General features: G+C 37.2%; 1 protein-coding gene across 1 annotated transcript; it reads right to left on the bottom strand.

Moving 5' to 3' along the window:
- Nucleotides 1-5,593: 5,593 nt before the first annotated feature.
- pygma (phosphorylase, glycogen, muscle A) lies at nucleotides 5,594-26,776 on the bottom strand. Its single transcript, XM_079835984.1, has 20 exons — nucleotides 26,458-26,776; nucleotides 21,625-21,726; nucleotides 21,464-21,542; nucleotides 21,159-21,262; nucleotides 20,809-20,940; nucleotides 20,615-20,726; nucleotides 16,247-16,329; nucleotides 15,864-16,007; nucleotides 15,622-15,714; nucleotides 15,142-15,288; nucleotides 12,353-12,516; nucleotides 11,075-11,189; nucleotides 10,813-10,914; nucleotides 10,578-10,725; nucleotides 10,212-10,270; nucleotides 9,968-10,109; nucleotides 9,252-9,459; nucleotides 9,017-9,151; nucleotides 7,444-7,510; nucleotides 5,594-7,348 (listed from the first exon to the last, which is right to left on the bottom strand). Exons 1-20 carry the CDS (start codon nucleotides 26,698-26,700, stop codon nucleotides 7,199-7,201), a joined length of 2,529 nt encoding a protein of 842 aa, XP_079692110.1. The 5' UTR covers nucleotides 26,701-26,776; the 3' UTR covers nucleotides 5,594-7,198.
- Nucleotides 26,777-27,988: the final 1,212 nt, after the last annotated feature.

Here is a 27,988-nt window from a genome sequence, read left to right on the forward strand (position 1 = left end):
TCTGCTGCAGTGTTGCCAAGTTCATACATGTCCGCAGGTTGAAGCGACCCCAATTGTGTGATATTTAGCACCGGGAATGCGTATTTCAGCAGGAAACCCTGCCAAAAAGACATATATTTTACCCCCCATAAGAGATTTTTACCAAAAAAACCCCACTGAAATGAGACTGGGCTTGTTTTGGGCTAGTTTTGAGTAGCGATTGGGCGGGTTTTGTTGTGAATATCTGGCAACCCTGATCTGCTGACGGACACTGTGCTGCGTTGTCACCGGAACATCCCAGCTGAAGATAATGAGGAATTTACGCCGCTCCCTTTGCCAAGTGCATTCCAAACTGCTACATACGGTACACGTGTGTCCTGCTCACATAGGGATGATCAAATAGGGAATACTGATTCCATTTGGAACTCACCCCGTGAACCGTTCGGTACGAATACACGAACCGTTACACCCCTAATATATATATATATATATATATATATATATATATATATATATATATATATATATATATATATATATATATATATATATATATATATATATATATATATATATATATATGATTGGCTTCATCACTCTGTCTCCTCTCCACCAATCAGCTCGTGTGTGGTGGGCGTTCTGGCACAATATGGCTGCAGTCGCATCATCCAGGTGGATGCTGCACATTGGTGGTGGTTGTGGAGATTCCCCCCTTTCCATGTAAAGCGCTTTGTGTATCCAGAAAAGCACTATTTAAATGTATCAAATTATTATTATTAATATTAAACTGTGTTTGGAAAAATAAGTGATATGATATCATCATTGCAAAATTATACAACTCACTTTTCTGAAGGATCATGTGACACTGAAGACTGGAGTAATGATATACATTAGGGGTGTGACGAGATTTCTCGTCGAGGTGAAAAGCTGTCTCGTGTCATACTGTAATGACGGAGTGTGAGGGTGAAGTTAGGATAGAATATGCCAACACTACGTTTACATTACGCCTCCACTCTAGTTTGGCTTTTTATAGAAATAAAAATAATTTAATTCAGGTGGATAACAGTCGCTTCAATTCCATCAACTCATCCAACAGGAGCTGTTCGAGTCGTCAATAGTGCGCAGCACTGATCACGTGACGAGAAGACATTGAGTGTGTGTTACGTGTTAGTGAAGCGCTCGCATTGAGCGTGTGTTATGCAATTGTGAGAAAAAAGTCAGAATTGTGACTTTATATCACTCAATTGAACATTGATTGATTCCTTTTTGTCTTTAGCCCAGGCGAGACGCTTCTGATGCTGTCTGTTGTTCAAGAGTGGCTTGACACAAGGAATGCGACACCATGTCTTGCATACGTCTGTGCGTAGTGGTTCTTGAAGCACTGACTTCAGCTGCAGTCAACTCTTTGTGAATCTCCCCCACATTTTTGAATGGGTTTTGTTTCACAATCCTCTCAAGGGTGCGGTTATGCCTATTGCTTGTACACTTTTTTCTACCACATCTTTTCCTTCCCTTCGCCTCTCTATTAATGTGCTTGGACACAGAGCTCTGTGAACAGCCAGCCTCTTTTGCAATTACCTTTTGTGTCTTGCCCTCCTTGTGCAATGTGTCAATGATCGTCTTTTGGACAACTGTCAAGTCAGCAGTCTTCCCCATGACTGTGCAACCTACAGAACTAGACTGAGAGACCATTTAAAGGCATTTGCAGGTGTTTTGAGTAATTAGCTGATTAGATTGTGGCACCAGGTGTCTTCAATATTGAACCTTTTCACAATATTCTAATTTTCTGAGATACTGAATTTGGGATTTTCCTTAGTTGTCAGTTATAATCATCAAAATTAAAAGAAATAAACATTTGAAATTAGACATGTGCCGGTAAACGGTAATACGATATACCGCAATAATGAACATGCACAATATTGTTATCGTGGGCACTTCAAAATACCGTGAATAATTATTTATTACGAATTATTCAGATTTTTAGAATGTATTTTAAGAATACTTTACCCGTCAACCGTTTAATATGAACAACGCGTCAAAGAGGAACGCGCACTGATGTAAACAGACCGTTCATGAGCCGAGCACATGGCGGAAGGCGTGAAGACGCACTGAAGTGCACATTCACTTTCAGACAGCAGAGGGCGCTGATGGAACAGCAGAAATACAGCCGTTTCCCCAGTAATCACAATCCGGTGCTCGTCATCACATAACCTAATACTTAAAGACTTAAAGTCATTTTCAAACTTTTTTTTTTTTTAAGTTTTAAATTACATGCCCTAGATATTGTTTGAATATGTTCTGACTGTTGTTCAATCACACACTTTACAATATGGCTCCATTATTTAACATTAGTTCATTCATTAACAAACTGACAATGAAAAATACTTCTAAAGCATGTATTAATCTTAGTTAAATGTACATTTCAGCATTTAATAACACATTATTAAAATCAAAAGTTGTAACTATTATTTAATGGACCTGAGCTTACACTAACAGTTGCTTTTTTTAAACTAACATTATCAAAGAAGAATAACTTCTGTAAAAATGTAGCTATTCGCTCTTTGTTAATGTTAATGCTTTAACTGGCGAGACATTATTGTAAAGTGTTACCTATTGTTCTTTATAATTCTTTAGCACTTTAATAAAGTAATAAAGTGTTATAATAAAGTTTTTAAACCTGTCATAGTATGACAACACTTTTTTTGCAACTTTTTTTAAATATCGTGATAATACCGTATACCGTGATAAAAGCTTCAGCAATTAATCGCAACATGAAAATTTGATACCGGCACATGCCTATTTGAAATATATCAGTCTGTGTGTAATGAATGACTAGGGGAGAACCGGGGCGAAAGTAACACGGGACGAAAGTAACAACGCGATTTTCTCCGAGCCCTGAATACATTTGCATTTCAAGCTATGACAGCATGTTCAGCACACAAACCTTGACGGATCTGCCAAATATCATGTGATTCCGCCATCGTTTCCCGCGGTTTGGTCCGAAATGCAGTTTTCAAGTACGGCAAGTAAATTAATGAAGCAGTACTTTTTTTCTAATTACAAGTTGTGTTTCTTGTTTTATGTGTCACAGTAATGATCAATCTACGGGTTATTTAGTGCTATTACACACCCTGAAGGTTTGTCTTTTCTTAGTTTTTCAGTATAAAAGTAAATCGTGTTTAAATGTCAGGACTTCCTGTCGGGACGAAAGTAACACTTGTTACTTTTTTCCCGCTATTATATATATAATGCATATTATGCATATTTAATCTAATTAAATTTTTATATTGTTCATACTGTTGAAGAAAAAACGTATCAAATAGATTGACATTGCAAATAAAAAATATTCTAAACAATTCAAGTTTGTACTGTCATATTACATTTGAAACATTTGATGAACTTTAACATATAAAATGAAAATGTAATTTAATATTTTTTTTGCAAAGATAAAGGACAAAATATGTTTGCAGTTACATATTAACAAGGTCATAGTCTGGTATGTTTAATAAAAACAAGAGTAGCACCAAAAAATCTAGCTTGTATTGTTGTGTTACTTTTGACCCACCTGTGTGTTACTTTCGTCCCACCTGATGGGGTCAAAAGTAAAAATGTGCAGCTTATATTCAAAGTGAAATTATACTGTAGTTGTTCTACATTTGTACAAAATACCACCTGCTATTGATAGACCACACTTGTGAGTTATTGGCCACAGCAAAAATATATCTCGGTCTAAAACATTATCTTTTAAAATTACGATTTTCTGAAAAATGGTACTTTCGTCCCTGCTCTCCCCTATAATATACAAGTTTCACTTTTTGAATGGAATTAGTGAAATAAATCAACTTTTTGATGATATTCTAATTATATGACCAGCACCTGTAGTTGTCATTTTCCTTTTGTAAGTATTTTTATTGTATCCATGTTTTATATCTCAATGACATGCAAGAAAACAAGCAAATAAAGGATTTCAAGAAAAAAAAAAAAAGATAATATATATATATATATATATATATATATATATATATATATATATATATATATATATATATATATATATATATATATATACATATACATACATAATGGTGAAGGTCTCTAGAATCATCCAAACAAAATCATTCTTACAAGAGATCTATAGTTTTTTGTACACTTAGTCAATAGTCCAGGCAGCAACTATAGTTGCTGGTGAGCAAATGACTTAATGGGGAAATGGGGTATACTGTGTTAACAGGTTAATAGATCAAGATTTTTGGTCTTGTTTAGTGCTTTTTGCTTCCATAATATCCCACCTAAAACATAACTTAACCCTTTAACTGACATCTCTACTGTACAGCAGACCTTAATTCGATAGGGAAAAATATCATATTTTATGATATTATGTCGTGTAAGGGCCAAAATATTGAGGACCCTTCATCCAGTTTTGAATGGATGCGTTTCATTCTAATCGGTCAAGGACCCTCATTTGTTTTATGACTAGTAGCTTACGATTCCATTATAATGTGGAAATTCAGACAAGTAATGAGTTTACATTTACATTATTATATGAAATCACCTACTCCAGTCAGCCATTGAATACTATGAGACTATTTATTTATTTTTGTTATATAGATGTAATTTTTTCGTCATATTGATTTATTTTCATTTAACTTTTTGATACACAATACCTTGTTAGGGCAACTTAATGGCTGCACTGTTCTGCACTATGTCCCACCACTTTAAGACAAATGTATTTGTATTTTCATATTCAACAGATTATAAGATAGATGCAGCTTTTTTGAGTTTGCATCGAATGTTCTCCGACTTTTATACATAATTTGTTTATGAATAAAGATTGATCTGTTGAAAGCAGTTATTTTGATTTAGATGCCAAATGTTCTCATCCTAGTCAAATTTGACATTGAAGGGTGCATACAACATATTTGCCCACCGGCAACTATAGTTGCCGCACATTCAAATACGGCAAAATAAAATAAATGCAGAACATGTTCACATAGGACACTATTAACATGACTATATGCATGAAACCATTCAGAAAAATGTGGCCACAAATGGGTTAATGTGATGTCAGTTCCCCTCAAGTTAATGAGGTGGAGTTCATTACACTTTCATTCTAGCCAGACATTTTGCACAGAATGTTGTAAAAGTGAAGCAACAGGCGTCCAGTGTGATAATCCAGTGGCCCCCGTTCTACAGTGTGAATGGAAAGTCAGGACCCGTTTATCTCCAAATCGTTGCAGCTGCCAGAGCAAATAACTCAGCTTAGACCTTCGCTTGAAACACACTGTGACAGATCCAGCCAGTTTCTTGCGTTCCCCTGCCAGTTTGCAAGATGACCTGAAGGTTGAAGGTGCAATGGGGGGATTTAGCATTCCTCACGCAACTGTGGCAGAGTAACCAAGCTTTAAACATCGCTGGTTACCCATTATAGTACTGCGCATCATGTAGATTGTTTGCGAATAGCATAACCCCTGATTTTAAACATTGCTTGTATGCATACGACAGTGTGTGAGAGATTGCTCACACGTGGATAAATACTGTGTCCAGCATGAATGGGTCAACAAGTGTGTGTTTACATAACACTTCTTCTCATTCTTAGCAAGCTGGTGAGATAAATGACAAGACAAAGCAGTTTATTTGTAGTTTATTACATAATTTTGTTGTTGTTTAACAAAAATAATTGAAAAAGGCCTTGTATTTGGGATAGCTGGTTATGACTTTTCAGTGCATGATTTTAGTGACTTTTGCACATTATACCGTTCAAAAAGTGTTTAAAGTTTAAGCAGCAATATGAGCAAAAGCACTGCCTCGCTTTAAAAGCAACCGTGACCCCCTACACCAGCCATTTTGCACACATTACAGACAATCTTGTCATTTTAAGCATGCTCCTAATCCTTTAAGAACTAACAGCCAAATGCAACAGTGTTTGAGATTGGATTTAATTGGATTTTTTTTCCAAGTATGAAGTGTTTATACAGTTTAGATGAGGGAAAAAACGCTCCATTGAATTAGAGCCCCAAATCCAAATATAACATCAAGAGCCTTCTTGGATGTGATTTTTATTCGTCTCCTTCTGAATATGCATTTTAGAGCGTTTCCCAAAAGCATCGTAAGCCTATACAGTGTTGGGGGTAACGCATTAAAAGTAACGCGAGTCATGTAATCAGATTACTTTTTTCAAGTAACTAGTAAAGTAACTTATTACTTAAAAAAAAAAAAAAAAAAAATATCGGAGTTAATTTTTCAAATAAGTAACGCAAGTTACTTTGTTTTCCCATTTAGTTACTGACAGCTCTCCTGTCCCTATATTGAGCGAAAAAGTGCAGAGGCGTTGTGTGTAAACATGATGGTTATTGTAGTTCTAATATAAATGTGAGCCAGCATTTACTCATCTCACTTGTCACAAAAACAGATTTACAAAATGAATAAAAACAGTGAAATGCAAACTCAGAATATTATGAAAACCTGCAATATGTTAAAGAATACATACTTTATTTAATCTCACTTTATCAAGCAATATTATTTTTGCTGCTGAACTTTGGTGATCCAATTCAACCACACTAATAAGCAAAAATGATTCGATAAACATCACATTTGTTTAATTTTTAAAGTAAGAGTGTTAAACTCATGCGTCCTATTCTTCTGCAATCTAGAATGGTAGCACAGCTGAAATATTCGTTTAAACTGTGCCCTCTACTGTACAGGCGTAAATTTGCATTTCCTTCATTTCACTTAAACTTTTTTGTTGTTATAAAAATCCAAACAAACTGCCCAGCCCAGATGAGAAAAAGTAACATAACGCATTACTTTCCATAAAAAGCAACTAAGTTACTTTTTTAGGGGGTAACACAATACTGCAATGCATTACTTTTAAAAGGAACTTTCTCCAACACCAAGCCTAAACGTAGATCATAGAGACCCATTGGTGCCAATAGTTTCTACGATATGCGATGCATTTGGGAAACACAGCCCTGGTTTTTGCTGAATAATGCTGATATAGATGTTACCCGTTGAACATTGATTAAGTTTGTTTAAGTTATTGATTGTTTGTGAAGTGAATGAGGCAGAACATAAAAGATTGAACATTGACAGAACATTGACAGATTGCATTCGGGTTGGCATAGGAAGACAGAGCAAGACAGGCGTAGCTGGATTCATGAAGAAAGAGAGCATCTAGTGTTGCATACAGGTCGTTCTTGGTTCGAGATGTTCAGGTGGAGGTTTATTCTAGGTCATCAGGAGCAGCAAGCTTCTCCAGAGTGGGCTCTACACCCCAGATCTCACGGGCGTACTGGGAGATGGTGCGGTCACTGGAGAACTTGCCTGAACCGGCGATGTTGAGGATGACTTTCTTGGTCCATTCCTTAGGTTTCTGTCAACACAAGAGGAAATTATATATCATCGAAGTTCATAATTTCTAAAAAAAAATTGGCAATGTAACAACAAAACAGTTTGCACTTTGCTCACCTTATATAATTCACTGACTTTCTCTTGGCATTTGATGTAGTCTTCATAGTCAGCAAACACCTTGAACCTGTGTGGCAAAACAAACATGATTCATATACGAATGTGGTTAAAATATGTTCTACGTTGGCATGTTATTTATATTAAAAGGCGAATATTTTTTTAAAGACCCAGATAGAATTTTTTTTACTAGAATAAATGGACTGCAAATAATCAGCAAATTCTCTGTGAGATGAACAGCAAATGATGTGTAAGATACAGTAGTTCAGTATATGTTATAATTAGCTCCCCATATACACCAATCATTCCTAATATTGTGTTGGTCCCCCTTTTGCTGCCAAAACAACCCTGACCCGTCGAGGCATGGACTCCACTAGACCCCTGAAGGTGTGCTGTGGTATCTGGCACCAAGATGTGTTAGCAGCAGATCCTTTAAATCCTGTAAGCTGCGAGGTGGGGCCTTCATGGATTGGACTTGTTTGTTCAGCACATCCCACAGATGCTCGATTGGATTGAGATCTGGGGAATTTGGAGGCCAAGTCAACACCTCACAATAGTTGTTGTGCTCCTCAAACCATTCCTGAACCATTTTTGCTTTGTGGCAGGAAAGCATCCTTTATCCTGCTGAAAGAGGCCACAGCCACCAGGGAATACTGTTTCCATGAAAGGGTGTACATGGTCTGCAACAATGCTTAGGTAGGTGGTATGTGTCAAAGTACTATCCACATGGATGGCAGGACCCAAGGTTTCCCAGCAGAACATTGCCCAAAGCATCACACTGCCTCCGCTGGCTTGACTTCTTCCGATTGTGCATCCTGGTGCCATGTGTTCCCCGGTAAGCGACGCACACGCACCCTGACTTTTCTGTGGCTATGCAGCCCCATACACAATAAACTGCGATGCACACCTTTCTATCCGAACCAGCATTAACTTCTTGAGCAATTTGAGCTACAGTAGCTCATCTGTTTGATCGGACCACACAGGCCAGCCTACACTCCCCACATGCATCAATGAGCCTTGGCCGCCCATGACCCTGTCGCCGGTTCACCACTGTTCCTTCCTTGGACCACTTTTGATAGATCCTGACCACTGCAGACTAGGAACACCCCACAAGAGCTGCAGTTTTGGAGATGCTCTGACCCAGTCGTCTAGCCATCACAATTTGGCCCTTGTCAAACTCGCTCAAATCCTTACGCTTGCCCAATTTTCCTGCTTCTAACACATCAACTTTGAGACAAAATGTTCACTTGCTGCCTAATATATCCCACCCACTAACAGGTATGATGAAGAGATAATCAGGGTTATTCACTTCAGTGGTCATAATGTTATGCCTGATTGGTGTATGTTGTATATAGTTGTTAAAACAGAGGGAAATACAACTCATTTGGAAAATGAAAGAAATTTGTTTTTCAGGATAAATGGCTATAGAATTTACATTTACTGTACAAAAAACTGTCTTTACTGTCTTGTTCATTGTATATGTTTACCTTGTACAACAGGGAAAATGGTGTCTATTACTGACTATCTGTGTTTGTGGTAATGTGTATGTGAAAGTTTCTTGTTCATATTTGTCTACCTGTCATGATGCATCAGCATGCTGACGATATCCTTGAAGAGGTCTGGCTGTTTTGGGCTGAAGAATCCTCCTGCGATCTGGTCTATGGCTTGCTTCAGCTCTGGAATACGATTGTAGAACTCGGATGCGTTGTATCTGCCAGATTGAAGGAGGTCATATCATATACAGTACATACATACACTGTGTGAGTGCTTATTATATCACAAAATATTATATCTAACAAATAGATCCCAACCCTTTAGCTTCCATGGCGTCGACATCCTCCACTCTCATGCCGAAAATGAAGAAGTTCTCATCTCCTGCTTCCTCTGCCATCTCCACATTGGCTCCATCCATGGTGCCGATGGTCAGGGCTCCATTCAGCATGAACTTCATGTTGCCTGTTCCAGAAGCTTCTGTGCCAGCTGTGGAGATCTGCTCGGACAGGTCAGATGCAGGGATCACTGAAAAAAATTAACATTAAAAAAATTAATTATTTTTATATATATATATATATATATATATATATATATATATATATATATATATATATATATATATATATATATATATATATATATATATATATATATATATATATATATATATATATATATATATTCAGGGATTATTTACAATTTCAGGTAGTATAAGTGATGCTGAAATGGGTTTTAAAATGAGGAACTGTGCTGATTAATATTAATTAGCTAATTAATATGCATGATCCATAGAGGTTACAAATAGCATGCTATTTTACATTTTTATTAATTAACTACAATTGTGTCTGTAGTAGAGCTCGCCTCCAATTATCAAAACTTAAATTATGATTAAAAATAAAACAAATAAAATTACTTAAACATTAAAAATTCTCATGGAGGTGTTTTTTTTTTGCCAGAGGACAAATGCATGACAAATGCATATCCAGGCGCCCCTGGATAATATCAAGACACGTAAAAGTTTGTAATTTGGCACCTTTCTCAGCAAGGGTAACTCTGTAGTTCTCCAGGAAAATGACTTTGAGGCGGTCGCCCACCACCGGGTCATTGTTGACCACCTCACCAATAGCTGTGATGAGACGAATGATCATTTTAGCTGTGTGGTAGCCTGGCGCAGCCTGGGAAGGATTGAGCAGAACGTATATAAATATGACAAGAATTCAATAAACATCTTCATGCTAATCTGACTGCATTTAAGTCCCTCGACGTGGTAAGATTACCTTTCCTCCAATCATAACTGTTCTTGGGGTCCACTGCTTGTTAGGCTCCTTCTTGATGCCTGCAAAATAGAAATAATTTGTATTTTATTTTAATAATTTATTTATGCTTTATTTCTCTTCCATACATTTTCTCCTCAAAGATTGACAGCGATAGTGGAAAGGGGACAAAATATTTTTTATGTTTATTTTCTCTTACAAAAATGTCAAAAACCTCTCCTCAGAGAAGACACCCCTGACTAAAAGTAATAGTAAGAAGGGGGAAAATATTTGATTTATGTATGTTTATTTTCTCTTCCAAAACATGCCCCCGATTGAGAGTAAAAATGAGAAGGGGACATGTAAGAGTTAAAGTCCAGAGCTACTCACGGTTGTAGAAAGTGATAATGTGCAGACAGTTGAGCAGCTGCCTCTTGTACTCATGGATTCTCTTCACCTGAAGGTCAAACATTGAGTTGGGGTTGATCTTCACTTTGTAGTGCTCTTCCAGGTGCACAGCGAACTTCAGCTTGTTCTCCTGGAAGAGGTGAGAACAGAACAATCGATTTTAAATTCCAAAATCCACTGGACCGCTGATATGGGCCACATATTCATCATTTCTAACCTGTTTAACTTTGGCGATATCTCGAATGAAAGCCTCATCGTTGACAAAATTGCGAAGCTTTTGCAGCTGATCCAGGTCGCGAATGAAGTCCTCTCCGATTCTCTAACATTTGAGCAGGCCAAAGAAAGTCAGAGCATGAATATGGCTCTCACACCATGACATTATACATGATATAAAAGTGCAAGTGCAGACAAACTTCTGCTGTCACAGTTGCAGTCAGTTATGCTAACAAACAACAAATGAAGTTATGAAGCACACCAACCTCTGCGATGACCTCAGCCAGACCAGGGTTGCACATCACCAACCAACGGCGAGGGGTGATACCATTGGTTTTGTTCTGGAACTTGTTTGGATCCATCTCATAGAAGTCTTTGAATCTATTTCGGAAAGGAACAGTTGATTAATTCTGTTATCATTTAATCATCCTCATGTCATTAGAAACTAGAAGAAATTTCGAGTCAATTATTCACTGAGAACTACTGTGACTGGGTAATTTGTAAGAACACTTCAGTAACAAATCGTTCAGTCTGTTTTGTGATGCGGATAAATGGCACAATCTCAAAACAACAATTTGTTCGCAAGTTCAGTTCACTGACTTAATGATGCAATGACTTACATTTCAGTCTATCGAGGAACAGAAGCTGTCATATGACACATACTGTATTGTGAGAATTGTCATTTATACTGTTTCTTTAATACCACAGGTTAGTTAAAGGGTTAGTTCACCCAAAAATGAAAATTCTGTCATTAATTACTTACCCTCATGTCGTTCAACACCCGTAAGACCTCCGTTCATCTTCGGAACAGAAATGAAGATATTTTAGTTGAAACCTGATGGCTCTGAAAGGCCTCCATTGGCACAATGGCACGGTTCACTCTCAAGACCCTTAAAAGGTACTAAAGACGTCGTTAGTCCATCTCACTACAGTGGTTCTAAAATAACTTTATGAATCGGCGATAATAGTTTTTGTGCGCAAAAAACCCCTAAATAACGACTTACATAGTGATGACGATTTCAAAACAAGGCATCGTGAAGCTTCGAAGCGTTATGAATCAGCGAGTCGATTCAGCGGTTTGAATCGCCAAATTTCAGCAGTTTGGCGGTTTGACACGCGAACCGAATCATGAATCGGCTCGCTGATTCATAACGCTTCGAAGCTTCACGATGCCTTGTTTTGAAATCGTCATCACTATGTAAGTTGTTATTTAGGGTTTTTTTGCGCACAAAAACTATTATCGCCGATTCATAAAGTTATTTTAGAACCACTGTAGTGAGATGGACTTTGTAACGACGTCTTTAGTACCTTTTAAGGGTCTTGAGAGTGTAAAGTGCCATTGTGCCAATGGAGGCCTTTCAGAGCCATCAGATTTCAACTAAAATATCTTCATTTCTGTTCCGAAGATGAACGGAGGTCTTACGGGTGTTGAACGACATGAGGGTCAGTAATTAATGACAGAATTTTCATTTTTGGGTGAACTAACCCTTTAAGATCGTATGTAAAGCTCTGTGATTTGTCTGTATGCGTGTCTGAATACATACATGGTAGCTTTGAGGATGTCGGAGTGGATACGTGCCACGCCGTTGACTGCATGAGAGCCAACGATGCATAGATGAGCCATGTTGACTCTCTTCTGTCCACCCTCCTCAATGAGAGACATGCGGCGCATGCGGTCCCCATCACCGGGGTAAAGAGAGGACACGCGCTATAGCAACAAACAGACTGTTCTGTATACAACACACTCACAAAACACACTTTTTGATCTTATGGCATCTATCAGCAGGATTAAGGATCTACTGTGATTTGTTTACACTACCTTTCAAAAGTTTGGTGTCAATAAGATTGGTTTGAAATAAAAAAAATTATTAACCAAGGATGTATAACATTTATCAGGGCAGTGAAGAGTTTTCTCAGTAAAAACGGTTTTCAACATTGATTATTAGGTGTGGGCGATATACTGGTAGACACGATTAACTGGTAGAAATGTGTCAACCAGTAGTGATTTTGGACTATCGTCTCTATCGAAGTTATGCTCATGTGACATTGCTGTGCTGCACGGGCACGGAAGCTTATCGTTTGCATTTGTTTTTAAGCATTGTGATTAAACATACACATGTGAAAGGTTAAATACACATGTGACATGTGTTTGCAAGTAAAATGTATGTCTTAAATGAACGTAAACAGTTGAGAGAGAAAACGCACAAGTATATTGGATCCATGCAGTCAGTCTTAAAGTGACAGCGCCCAAATTTACCTGCCATTATTAATATTTATCAAACAACAAAAATTAGAAAATCTCTAGCTGCTCTTGACTGAGTCACTTTTTTAAAATTTTATAAGAATTAGTGCTGGGCAAATGAATGCGTTAACACGGGCGATTCATTTTTTCAGTTTAACGCATTCAAAATATTTAACGCAATGTCCGTTTTTATATCCATTTTTGCCCAGCGTTACATTATATGATCACGCTCTTATTCATGTAAATGCTTTTAAACCATCTAAGCGCGACAAGACACAAGAGAACGCGCTGTCAATGTTAATGTCCTGTCTGAGTGGGTGCGTCTCAATCAGATCCCTAGTTCAGTAGTCAGGCACTGAACAGGGAGTCGGCCACATTCATGTACACGAACACGATATAATGATTTACTGCCTAGGAAGCTAATCGAGGGACACCCTGACACACACTCACACAGGCGCCAGTCTTGTGCACACATCGAGTTCTCTTTCGCTCTTGAACAAAAAATAACAACAACTCAGAGAATTTTGCCAAAATGCCAGTTTTGTAGAGTATTCTCATATTAGGAGTCTTAAATGAGTTAAATAACGTCTTAAATGAACTTGTGAGGAAATGAGATGCACAGGACAGCGCGTTAGATCCGCGTCATGTTCGGCAGCGGCTGATCTTAAAGTGACAGCAGCACTGATGATGTCTGTCATTAATGTTCATCAAAGAACAACGGGAACAGAATTTTTTTTTAGCTTTAATGATGATTAATCTATATTTCATTTATTATTTATGCAGTTAAAAATAACTATTACATTTCTGTGTAGACTATGTCTAACAGGGAAGGCCATGGGTAAATATAACATTTATTATAATGGGTGTAAATATTGTTTTAAGTTCAATTAAATTAAAAGTTATTTTTTAAAGCCTAATAAATGTTGAAATTGGTAGCTTTCAGTTATACTGTAATGTAACGTCATTAATGTTTCATACAGACATTAGTATCAGTGATTCATTCATAAAAAGATGCCATTACAACAAATATTTAAAATAGGCTGTCTTTGAATTGTTTCTTCATTAATTTGGAGAGTTACTGAAATTAATTACAATATCAAAATATTAAAAACTCCAATGTGTTTTTAATTGCGATTAATCATGATTAATTACAGAAAAAAATTGATTAATTAGTTACATTTTTTTAATCGATTTACAGCACTAATAAGAATAAATGTATATTTAATTTACACCGTAAAGACTATGTTTTTTAGTGCTTGAACTTTTTTCAGGTAGGTCTATTTCATTTGTGTCTTTGTTCTATTGTAGTTTGTTTTCATTTCTCTTTCTTTTACTTGTCTTCAATAAGCTTGATAGTTTTTTTAGGCTAGTATTAGTTTCTTAAATTATACTGAAAACGGTGATAAGAATTATGAAATTTCAAAGATAAAAACCATAAAACCTTATTTAAAGCAAAAATAACTATATTGTGATATACTATATCGTTATTGTGAAATAAAATTACTCTTATCGTGATATATGATTTTGGTCATATCGCCCACCCCTATTGATAATAATAATAAATGCTTCTTGAGCACCAAATCAACATATTAGAATGATTTCTGAAGGATCATGTGACACTTAAAGGGGGGGTGAAATGCTGTTTCATGCATTCTGAGCTTTTTACACTGTTAAAGACTTGGATTCCCATCCTAAACATGGACAAAGTTTCAAAAAAAAAAGTTGGACGTTTGATGGAGTATTTCTGTGCCAAAAATACTCCTTCCGGTTTCTCATAAGTTTCGGAAAGTTTTTTTTCTAGTTTTTTTCTGAAAATGAGTGTTTCACGCCCCCTTTAAGACTGGAGTAATGATACTGAAAAATCAGCTTTACCATCACAGGAATAAAGTGCATTTTAAATGAATAATAATTTTAAATTGTAACGATATTTCACAATAATAGTTTTTACTGTATTTTTGGATCAAATAAAGATCAAAGCATTAGAGATTTGCTCAAGAATCTTACAGACCCCAAACTTCTTAACTGCCAAATCTTGGCTCTCAGGTTTAGTGTTAAAGTGTGTTATAGTTTTGTGTTGTGTTGAAGCTGGACCTCCATGTGGCGGCGGTTGATTTCGTAGATGATCTCGAGGTGCCGGGGCAGCAGGGACTGGAAAAGGTCAATAGGCCAGCGTTCCAGAGCCTCAGGCAGCACAGTGTGGTTGGTGTAGGCACAGGTCTTAACGCAGATGTCCCATGCCTGCAGAGAGTGAGAGTGTCAACACAGTTTGGCTTACAACCTTTCCAGTAGACTTAATTTATATTAAGAGTAACTTGGGACTTGTAACACTTTTCTTTAATGTCTACTATAAATAAGGTACAAAACAAATATTATTTTAAATGTAAAATAGTGAATGTAATAATGGTGTTCATTGTTCAGAGTCATTTTTGAGTTCTGAGCTTGTCTGTACTCTGTCGCCCTCTAGAGTTATGAGTCTGTGGCCTTTCAGTGCTGTGTGAAACTGAATAAAGGAATGGTTCATTTGTAAAAATGTTCACTGTAAAAAAAAAATTGCATTCACAAATCTCAAACCTTGTCCCAAGTTAGTTTTTCCTCATCAACCAGCACTCTCATCAGCTCAGGGATGGCTAAGGCAGGGTGCGTGTCGTTTAGCTGAATGGCCACCTGAGAGCAGTCAAGGAAAAGGAGATGAAGAAAAGCACAGCTGTGACACCCACACCCTTCACTGCTGAGAGCAACTTCAAGACACACATCTTTCAATGAGACTTTAGAAGATATATCATATATGTATAAGATAGATGAACGGAGCTGACCTTGTCAGGCAGAGTGTTGAAGTCTGTGCGCACAATATCCCTGGAGCCGAACTTGGAAGCCTTGAAGCGGCGGATGATGTCTTGAAGAGTCGCAGCCACTACAAAGTACTCCTGCTTCAATCTGAGCTCCTTACCCTCAAAAAACTACAGAGAGGGGATCGAAAGCTTCAGGCAGGTGTTTAAAGACCACTCGCGTCAAAACTATGGCTGTCCTTTAAGGAATAGTTGACCCAGAGATTGAATGGTATTCTTTTATGACCCTATTTACAGTCTTCATACATTGTAAGAGCAACCAGCATCTTCCTCAAATTTTTAATATTGACAATGTTCATTTTTGGGTGAACTATTCCTTTAAATTGAGGACCTATTGTGTGTTTACTGACGTTGTCATTGGGGTAGAGCACACGAGAGATGTTCTCCGCCAGGTTCCTGTCCAGCACGGCCTGAATGTAGCCACCAACATTAACTGAGGAAGGAAGGAACATATGAGACAGAGTCCAGATTGGATTGTTTAAGGCAGGCTGTAAGTTTCTAGCATTCCTAGTAAGAATTAGATTAGCTGGTTCAGGTGTGTCTAATTGGGATTGAGGCTCAACTCTGCAGCACAGTGGCCCTCCAGGAACAGGATTGGACACCCCTGGTTTAAGGCCCTGATATAGTCACGGCCAATTTCTTTTTGTTCTTGGCTTATGGGTAAAAATAAGTTTGAAATACATAAACAACGGTATACTGTTAGCGAATATTCTAATGCCGCCCACACTCCTCAGAGCGGCATTTAGATGAATATGTAAATATGTGCTGCATGCTTTTCTCCTCAATCGCAAAATTAACACAAAAAATAAGACCGGTGAGAAAACACCTGTTAGGAAATGCATCTGATAAAAGCGATGTGCATGTTTGCACGAGCTCAGCAAGTCTGCACTCCATTTTAAAGCAGCACTAGGTAGGTTTTGCTCTCGGGGTCCCCCTACAGTTGGGAAACAGTATTGTCCTCTACTACTGTCGTAAACTCTGTCATCCCACATCCATCAGGGGATGTGCACGTGCATTTGTTGACATGACAACCATGATAGCCCTGAACACTGCAGCAGGAGTTCACATGCAGTTGTTCTGCTTGCGTCGCGTGTGAAATGTCTTCATCCCAGGTACAGTGGCATATGTTTCAGCATGTCATCTGAATATAATTTCATGGGTTAAATTTTTTGCAAACGCCAAATGATCGCGATGCTCACGTTTACAAGCCAGCGTCATTATAGTAGCCTAGTCTATTGGTTACCGTTTTACAGAATCTATATGATACTTCAATTCAATGTTTGAGTGGTAGGTAATAACCATATATCATCAATATTATAATATCAAGCTACCATAGATGAATCTGCAAATTTCGATTTGCATTATAGCTTGAGGCAAGACAAACAAACCAATATCACAGACACTGGTAGGTATCCTAAAATATGATTTTGTACGTCTTATGTATTTACTTGCAAGAATGTAGCCCCTCCTCCTTCAGCTCACGCCAACGAGCAAACGCTGGCCCAATGTTGATCCTCGTCCTGCCTTTAATCCGATCACTTTCTCGTTTCCTCTTTTTGCTTTCCTCCGACAAAACCTTTGCTTTCTTATTTTTCTGTGCTGCTTTGGCCATGACTATAACATCCAGCGATAGTTGGGCTCGCACGTTTGAATTTAAGGAAGTGGGGTGGTGGTGGAAGTGACGTATATGCCGTAAAGCAGTCGAATTTTGTAGTTCTTTTTGTTCTCTGGTTACTACCCGAAACCCGAAGTTTAAAAGTACGATTAAAAACGATACAGACCCCGTCAGGCTATGGCAGACGTGTCATTCAACCTATTGTAAGTCGATGTATCATCACAAGAGTCTTGAAAATATATTATGAAGGTTGAAAAGTTACCTAGTGCTGCTTTAAGTTGTCACATTTATTTATATAGCGTTTTACACAATTGATTTCCTTAAATCAAGCATCTTTACAGTGTTAAACATGAAAAAAAGTGTCACTTTCAATTAGAATTGACCTATCGGTATTGTTATTAATTTGGAAATGAGGGTTTACAGATCAGAACACAGTCGAGAGAAGCCTCATGTTACGGTCATCACAATCACAGATGACAACATCCAGAATCAACACTGTTCATGTACCGCAGATTCAATTAATTTACATTTAAAGCTGCTGTCCGTAACTTTTTTTGTGTTCAAGATTTACAAAAATTATATAATGAGAATGTACAACATGAGTCCATTTTTTTTGTCTTACCCCGAATCATTATGGTACACTTATAATACATGTTTATATTGGGACTATTTCAGACCGGTCTGGTAGGAACCGCTGCGGTGGAGCACAGTCCCTGCGTGACTCGCCATAGATATAGAGGAGGAGAACAGAGAGGAGTAGCTCCGGCTCAGTGTTAATTTCGTTGACGAATAATTTTCGTCATAATTTTCGTCAACAACCTTTTTTCACTGACGAAAACGAGAAAACTAGTGTTGGATGACAAAAAGTGTCATTTTCGTCAACAAATAAAAACGAGACGAAAATGTTAGGGAGGGACGATTAGGGAAGAGATCCAGTCAGAACTGATGTCCTGTGTAACAGATGCGCACATTTGATTTGAACGTGCTGATCTAACCACTGGAAAACATGGCGCTGTTGCACGCTCTACTGGCTCACGCATCCCCAATACAGCGCTCCAGAGCGGCTCACAATCAATGAATAGCACACATTTATGCCAGGCAATTGTTTATGAACTAATGCTGATGAATAATGACAATGTTTATATAGTAAAATGTTTTAGACGGTTGTAACAATGCATATTTTATCTACTGAACTTGAATGAGCTCCTGCAACTGCAATAGTAAGTCACAGACATTTCGAAATAAGAGTCAATGTGTATTTCGAGCTTGTTTGTAATTAAAAGTCACGCATCATATATTCGTTTTTGGTTACACAATAAACTGTATTTAATTTAATTCCCATTTAATTCATAGTCAGGAGGAAAGACCAGTATTTGACACATATTCAATAAAGCATCAAAGTATCAGGGTTATAATAGTTCACTAAAACCATTTAAACAAATCTTCATTACTTGAAATGAAATAAATGTTAACTGAAATTAAAACAATAAATAAACTTATTTGAAGCTTTAGCTTAACCTGATATGGCCTACTAACTAAAACAGAAATACAAAGTTATAAAAACGATATAGATGTTTTTAAAAAACAAACACAAAAGTGAATTGAGCTCTTTCGTGTATTTTTAATGTCAAAAACAAAATGATGTCAAAATGTCAGTTCAAGTGTCAGTCGGTTATGTAGTGCTTAAATGCTTAATGTATTACAATTTAACTAAACTCATTAGATTTTAGAAGACTAAATCTACTGTAGATTTAGTCGACTAAAATCTTATGATATTTAGTCGACTAAAACTAGACTAAAACTAAAAACAATTCAGGTGACTAAAATATGACTAAAACTAAATGGCATTTTAGTCAAAAGACTATGACTAAAACTAAATCAAAATTTGCTGTCAAAATGAACACTGCTCCGGCTGCAATGTTCTTCCGCAAGACGCATGCAGTTCTGTTTATTAACCGCTAGAGCGCGAAAAGTTACGGACTGCAGCTTTAACCAGTTTAATAAGGAGAGGCAATAAAATGTAGACCTTTGTTTATGTGTTTTTGACCTACACTGTACATGACGTGTATCAGTGTTACAAGTACCCCAGGCATATCATTTTACATTTTATCATTTTTGTAGCATAAACACCATCAAACCAATAAGAGCTTTGAATCTTACAATGTTTCACTATGGCGCTGAAACCTAAAGATGTCTGAGTTCCTGATACTCAACTGCCATTGGCTCATCTGCGTTTTAGGGGGAAGGGGCTCACAGATAGGTCAATCACAACTTTAATTTCTACTAAAAAGCAGCTCTCACTGTGTTTTTACTCATGTCTGACCTCGACCGACTGAACAAAAGAAATGAACCACACAAGATTTCCTCATCAAAAATGGCGGAACCTCAGAGCCACACCTTTCTATTACGCCAAAGCAACTTAAAGGCAAGCCTGCAATGTTAGCAAAAAATTTTTTTAAATACTAACGTCTGCAGTACACATTTTTTTAAATGGATGTCAATAGAAGAGAAGCTTCATTATTCTGAATAAACTGATTTTGTGGGAAAACAGCTTATCATTTCATGAATCGACAGCCTATCGGCTAATGTTCAACATGTTTGCTCTTAAACATTCGAATTGGATTTATCTATTTTTAGAGTTTACACAAAAAATTTAAATTAAGGGAAGTCACGAACAATTGCGCAACAGGTAGAATTCAGTTTAAGGCACTTCTCATTCATTTCAATGGTATCCGCAAACAGTGATTGACTGTAGCAACTCTGAATGGAATTCAATGACGTCAAGGCTGTAATGTGGTTTCAAGGCCCACGTGATCCAAGTTAGCCATTACGCTTTCTCCAATGGTAGAGCCATAGACTCTTATATCTCCCAATAATAAGACCATCTCTGCTATTACATCATCGCCAGAGACTAGTGGTAGTTTAAAGGTGTTTACCAGCCAGAGAGAACTTTTGCGTAAAGTTCACTTTGGCAAGCTGTTGCGATTTTGTCGGAAATGACCTCACACCTGTTCGTTCTTCAATTTCGCTTGAAGTATATTGGGCCTTAGTATGCCCTAGGCTGATGTTTTTAGCATGTATGTTAATTGTCACTGGTACTCACAGTCTTTCAGGTTGAAATCACAGGGGGCTTTGGCAGACCATAGCCTCATGGTGTTTACAATGTTGTTTCTGTATCCAGGTACAGGGGTGTCGTAGGGCAAAGCCAAGACAACCTGGGTAAACAATAAAAAAAATGGGTTTGTTAATAGTATTAACACACACAATGGTACAGCTTTATGAATGGGGATCCTATACCTGAGTATCCACCCATTTCACTCCATCTGGGTGATGCTCTGTCCTACCATAAAAGTGCACAGGGCGCATATATTCTGGACGGGCTTTCTCCCATGGGTTACCGTAGCGGAGCCAATCGTCTGCCTCTTCAACCTGTCGATCATCAAGATATGTGCAGAGTACACATGTTTAATTATAAGTCATATTTATGCATAATGTTTACAAATGAAAAAAATGTGGATGTGAAAAGTCTCTAGGTTTCTAAGCAGTTGTTGAGAAATTGCAAGCACTATTAACTCATTGGGGTTCTTTTTTATCTTTTCTTTTTGTTTTTTAAATCAAGTCAAACTATTAAAGGTAATTTAAACTACCTGCCAGCCACTGGAGATTTTCTGGTTGAAGATACCAAACTCATAGCGAATTCCATAACCATAGGCAGCCAAGCCAAGAGAGGCCATAGAGTCCAGAAAGCAAGCTAACGGACAAAGAGAGAGAGACCAAGGGTAGGTGAGACTTTTCAGAAACAGATTTATCATACCTGTGAGCGGTTCTGTAGCTTTGAAAGTTTCAAAAGCAGGCTGTTCCACTATTCTCTGACTTTATTGTGCAAAGTTAAAAAAAATCCATATACTGAAAAAAATGGTTCCTCTTTCAAACCTGAGGTCAGATTACTAACCAGCGAGACGACCAAGGCCTCCATTTCCCAGTCCAGCATCTTCCTCCATCTCCTGCAGCTCTTCCATGTCTAGACCCAGCTGAAGAACAAGGTATGTAATCATTCATTGATTTTAAAACGATTATCTAAAGCAGTACACTGGCTACATTGTGTTGTCTTACCTGATACGTGGCTTCATCACAAGCGTTCTCCAGGGCCAGGTTCACCATAGTGTTCTGCAAGGTACGGCCCATGTAGAACTCCAGGGAAAGGTAATATACACGCTTACAGACACAAGAAGGATATGACTAGTTAGTCGGGAGTAATTTGTTGTTTGTGTTTATTATTAGGGGTGCAAGCGTGTAGTGCTGAAACTCTATTGTAATTGTTAGAATTCCCAAGGATCAGCATTCTCCCCTAAAAGTGATCGGGAAGACCAATCCATAAGTCGTAGAGACTTGAAACTTTAAGGGATGGTAGTAGCCCCCCCAACTACAACGTCACAGAGGCTCGCCCCAATCGGCCTGATGGTGGTGTTACAGCAATCAAAAGTGTGTAACTCCATTTGTCACAGGCTCAAGTGTCTTATATCATTGGAATCATTGACTCAAGGCAGAAAAAGCACATTTCGGAAAACACTACTTTTGCGAACTAGTCCTAGGTTTTTTCGCCCGATAAGAAAGATTCTCTAGAGTCTGATTGTCAATAATGATCAAAAAATTGTCAGAATTTCGATTCACGTCAGCGATGGGACACCAAAACGATTACTAAATACACCATACCTTTTGACACATGTGCTTAGAGGCCTTAACCCTCTGCTGCTCTTCGTTTAGGGGTTGCATTGGTTGTCTTCCCGGTCATCAGTGACCGGACACCTAAAAATTAAACTTCCTCCACCCCAGTAAAACCAATGCAATTTATTTTTCTTCAATAATATTTTTTTCTTTTTAATTTTGTATTTTGAGATGATTTGATGGTATTTTTTTATATTTATGCAATAATTATGGTCTATTTTTGCCATTGAAAATGATATATAAAAAAAAAAAAAAATATATATATATATATATATATATATATATATATATATATATATATATATATATATATATATATATATATATATATATATATATATATATATATATATATATATATATATATATATATATTATTGCAGTATTTCAGGTTAAAATAGAGAGTAGGCCTTCAAAATAAAAAAAAATTTGAAGGCAGATTAGCGCCCTCTTTTGGAATTATTTAAGAAATCATGCAACCATGGGTGTCACTAGATCACTAGAGGTCTCTATGGAGAGGCTTGATAATTCCCTAGTTCTGTTTTGGACACATTTAATGTTTTTCTTTGATGGATTTGAATATATATTTAAAAAATATCAAAGACTATTTATTATAAAGTTTTAGATATTTTTTTTTGTTGTTAGAAATATATATATTTTTCTGTGAATTTGTGTTTTTGCAGATTTCCGATTCATTTCCTATGGTGTCATTTTTGACCAAAGAGCACAAGTGGGAGTATTTTTTTTACGATTTATACCATAACCTATACCTATACCTATAATAACCCTAACCCTCAATTTTTTTGTGTGTTTACATACCTAATGCTAGAAAAGTCACCAAGTTTCATATCATTCAGATGAAGCTGTGATTTTTAAAAATTCCAAATATGGTTCATAGGTTCAGTTTTTCATAGGTGTGTGTGTGTGTGTGTGTGTGTGTGTGTGTGTGTGTGTGTGTGTGTGTGTGTGTGTGTGTGTGTGTGTGTGTGTGTGTGTGTGTGTGTGTGTGTGTGTGTGTGTGTGTGTGTGTGTGTGTGTGTGTGTGTGTGTGTGTGTGTGTGTGTGTGTGTGTGTGTGTGTGTGTGTGTGTGTGTGTGTGTGTGTGTGTGTGTGTATAAGTGTGCGAGAGTGGATGTGTCAATATCACACTCTTGATGTTTTAGAGTGTCACCCCTTTACTGCTGTGTACTTTTTTTCAGCATCGTGGCCGATTTGTAGATTGTACACACAAATATTCAGAGAATTTTTGTGTTTTTGCCAATTTCCCATTCATTTCCTATGGTCGGTCATTTATGACCGAAGACAATGAACGCTACTTTTTTTTAACGACCAATTAGTATGCTCGAATCATGACCCCAATTTTTGTGTGTGTTTACATACCTAATGCTAGAAAAGTCACCAAGTTTCATATCATTCCGATGAGGCAGTGATTTTTTAAATTTCAAAACATAAAATTTTCAGAAATGACCGAAAAGCACCAGAGGGTTAAAGCCCATTAATTCATGCTTGCAGCTATATATATATATATATATATATATATATATATATATATATATATATATATATATATATATATTTATTATCATCATCACATTGGTAACACTTTACATTAAAGGGTTAGTTCACCCAAAAATGAAAATTCTGTCATTAATTACTTACCCTCATGTCGTTCGACACCCGTAAGACCTCCGTTCATCTTCGGAACACAAATTAAGATATTTTAGTTGAAATCTGATGGCTCTGAAAGGCCTCCATTGGCACAATGCACGGTTCACTCTCAAGACCCTTAAAAGGTACTAAAGACGTCGTTACAAAGTCCATCTCACTACAGTGGTTCTACAATAACTTTATGGAGTGACGAGAATAGTTTTTGTGCGCAAAAAAACCCTAAATAACGACTTATATAGTGATGACGATTTCAAAACACGGCATCATGAAGCTTCAAAGCGTTATGAATCAGTGAGTCGATTCAGCAGTTTGGATCGCCAAATTTCAGCAGTTTGGTGGTTTGACACGCAATCCAAATCATGATTCGACTCACTGATTCATAACGCTTCGAAGCTTCATGATGCCGTGTTTTGAAATCGTCATCACTATACAAGTCGTTATTTAGGGTTTTTTTGCGCACAAAAACTATTCTCGTCACTCCACAAAGTTATTGTAGAACCACTGTAGTGAGATGGACTTTGTAACGACGTCTTCAGTACCTTTTATGGGTCTTGAGAGAGGAAATGTCATTGCGTCCAATGGAGGCCTTTCTGAGCCATCGGATTTCATCAAAAATATCTTTATTTGTGTTCCAAAGATGAACAAAGGTCTTACAGGTGTCGAACGACATGAGGGTAAGTAATTAATGACAGAATTTTCATTTCTGGGTCAACTAACCCTTTAAGTACATAGTAGTTAAGGCCACCTAATTTAAAGTGGGACCAATATGTTTATATGATGTTGTTCATGTTAGTACACAGTGCATTAATTAATGCATAGTTTTTTAATTTTTTTTTTTTTTTTTTTAATTAACAGACTAATATTAATAAATGATGTAGAAGTATTATTCATTGTTAGTTCATATTACTTAAAGTTAACAAATGAAACCTTATGATTAAGTGTTACAATTTCTTTACATATCTATATAGAAATACAGCAAAGAACATGACATGGTTTACATTACTTTTGGTAATGTACTTTGATATATTGATTTAGGGGTTACCAAGTCAAGCTCCCCGAGAACTGCCCGACCGCCTGTGCACTATTTTTAAGACATTATTAAGGGCTATTTTAATACTTTCTGGCAGAGGGATGATTTAACACATGGCAATCCGATACCATCCCTGTTGTAGCCTTTGACATTTTAGGCCTTCCTTTGGTGTTGGGTTTGAAAAGCAAGAGAGAGAAAGAGACAGTGGAGGTGAGAGTGGGCGTGTGGCGGCACGACGGGCTGAAACAGACTAGTCAGAGATTGGGGAAGGTCACTGGTATTATGTAACAGTGGCATTTTGACTCCAGCGAAAATAACCGGCAGTGAGGTCACCAGAAAAGGTTACGGAGTCTTTAATATTATTCTGTAAAGCAGCTAATGAAGAAGGTCTGAGTGCAGACCAATGTGTTGTGCAAGTTTTGACTGATATTGAAAACTATGAAACAGATGGCAATGTCCAGGTAAACCACAAACTTCAGCCCACATCAGCAGTTTCTTAGCATCCAAAAGCTTTTCAAACTGGTTTCTTAGAAAAGGTTTCTTAGACAAGGTTTCTCACATCACTTGCACAATCACATTTTCAAGTCAAGGTTTACTGCTGATGTCCACCTACAGGAACGGGAACAGAATGGTACTCTCTGAAAAAGTCTGACATTTTTATATATGATATTTCCAGGAAAAAGTTTGTATAGTCTTCATGTAACTCTGATTTAATATGAGGCTGAATTACATGTCACCTCTTCTTCCCATATAGGTTTCTACGGTGACCTTTCTTTTAGGGAGCAACTTTTGACCTTTATAGCCTGGACACCAATCCCATCCAGGGATTTCGGGCTAGACTGGAGAGGAAAAGGTCAGGGATGCTGAGCTGTGGTTTAATCTCCTGTCTTCCGATTCAGATTTTGATGCCTTGAATACTGACACATTCTTGTTATACTTTTTCTACTGCTTGATCTTTTTAACATTTATAAAATATATAACGAAGATCTTTCAATGAAATATAATATGCTGTAAAATAGATCAAATATCATATAAATATAGATGTTAAAATGAAAATATTGTGTCATTAGTTGCTTTGAATGGCTTTTGAATGGTTTATGTATGCACATGACAGGACGCATTAATCTGGGGAAGCACAAACTGCATTATTGTGCTAGTAATGTACGGATCATGCTATTATAATCTAAAATTGAGGTATGTATGTTAATGCCAGTCAAAGTCATTGCATAAATTACATTAGACTACCAAAGATGTGCTAAAGTTGCACATATTTTGCATAGGGTGCTGATCATAGTCTATATGAAGAGCTCTCAGTGAAGAAGGGTCACAAAAGGTCAACAATGCTGTGGTCAAGCAGGCGTGGCCCCTGCACAAATGCCATGCTATTAGAGATGCATTGATGGATGTAACCTAGATATTAACTGCTTACAAACTTTTTTTTGTTCTTTTTTGGTGTAGTAGGCTATAGTGTCATGCATGGACCTGCTTTTGTTTTGGTACAATCTCGACATGCATGAACTTACTTTGGGGTCTTTCTCGTAATAACTCTGCTGTGTTCTGATCCATCTGCCTACCAAGTGGTCTCTGACTGTGTGCGCGAGCGCAAAATAATAATCCCGTTTGGTGGAAACGTTCCTGTCCTTTACCAGCGTGAAATGCAAATGGCGATTAAAGTTTTTCTTTAAGTCTGCCACATTCTCCACACCGGCGAGCCCCTTCACAGAAATCTGCTTCTTCCTGTCATGGTCTGACAGTGGTTTGGACATGGTGACAGCAGACTCGTCTTTGGATCAAGTAAGAGTGTAAACACCAGACCGCATGCAGCAGCACCCCATGCAGTATTGATGGCTATCCTTATTTAAAGTTGCCCTCATGAATATTAATTAGTGGGCGGGGTCGGCATGCAGCCATCCGCCAATCGTTTTCAATTTAAGTTCACGCTTTTTGAATACGGTTATACGATTTATTTTTACGCAGCTGTTAAATAAATATCTACAATAGAAGAAGTGTAAATTGCTTATAAATACTCGTATTTTGAGTTGAACTACAACTCATACAGTCGCTTGAGTTTGCAGAAATCTCTGGAGCCCAAGACATTAATAGCTGCAATGACCCAGCGCAAAGGCCATGATATTTGATAGCATAGTTCCACATAACAGCTGAGCACCACAGCATCTGGATACAGCACCACACACGAATTCTCAATCTAAAACAAACATTTTTGATAATTGAATACACAGTTTCCTTCAAATAAATAAATCAGTTCTTAATCCTCTTAATTTAAATATTTATACTAATGTAAATGTACACTTACATTCACGATAAATATAAGGCAGTACAAGAAGTGTTTTTTTTTTCCATTGCAAATATTTGCCCAATCACAACATCCAATTGCATTCCTAATTAAGCAACACTAATTTCCCCGTATTCCACCAGGTTCAGGTTTTAACTTTAATACATTGTTGTTGTTGTTGTTGTTGTTGTTGTTGTTGTTGTTGTTGTTGTTGTTGTTGTTGTTGTTGTTGTTGTTGTTGTTGTTGTTGTTGTTGTTGTTTTTTAAGCTGAGACATTGAATATAATTTTGTTTGCTTGTTTTTTCGTTTCATTTTTCAATAAAGCAGGTTATTTGACATTTTTGTCATTACAAGTTTCAGTACTAGCCAGAGTGAGAAATTAAAGTGTATGAAAATATGTGGCCACTGAGGGGAGCCAACACAACTGTTAAAGTTCAAATTAATCTCCCTCAAATCTGTGGATTGTGGATGAGTGAAAAAGTTTGTGTACATCCTGTGATGTTCAGACTTACCATTTGAACAAATAACGACACAACAAACAATTTCATAAACTATAATTATATTTTAATATAATATATTCATATATTTCTTGTTTTATATATATCGATCAGGCATAACATTATGAACACTTATCTCTTCGTGACGGCACCTGTTAGTGGGTGTGATATATTAGGCAGCAAGTGAATATTTGTCCTCAAAGTTGATGAGTTAGAAGCAGGAAAAATGGCCAAGCGTAAGGATTTGAGCGAGTTCGACAAGG

This window comes from Gobio gobio (genome assembly GCF_949357685.1).
Source record: "Gobio gobio genome assembly, chromosome: 14".
In the NCBI taxonomy this organism is placed as follows: Eukaryota; Metazoa; Chordata; class Actinopteri; order Cypriniformes; family Gobionidae; genus Gobio; species Gobio gobio.

Bases quoted from the DNA above. Each gene is read 5' to 3' on its own strand.
- pygma (XM_079835984.1), bottom strand. From the start codon at position 26,700: ATGTCCAAACCACTGTCAGACCATGACAGGAAGAAGCAGATTTCTGTG. The intron at 20,727-20,808 runs GTATAGGATCCC...TTGTTTACCCAG, and splicing joins TGAAATGGGTGGATACTCAG to GTTGTCTTGGCTTTGCCCTA. The intron at 7,349-7,443 runs GTGAGCAAAGTG...TTGTGTTGACAG, and splicing joins AAGTCAGTGAATTATATAAG to AAACCTAAGGAATGGACCAA.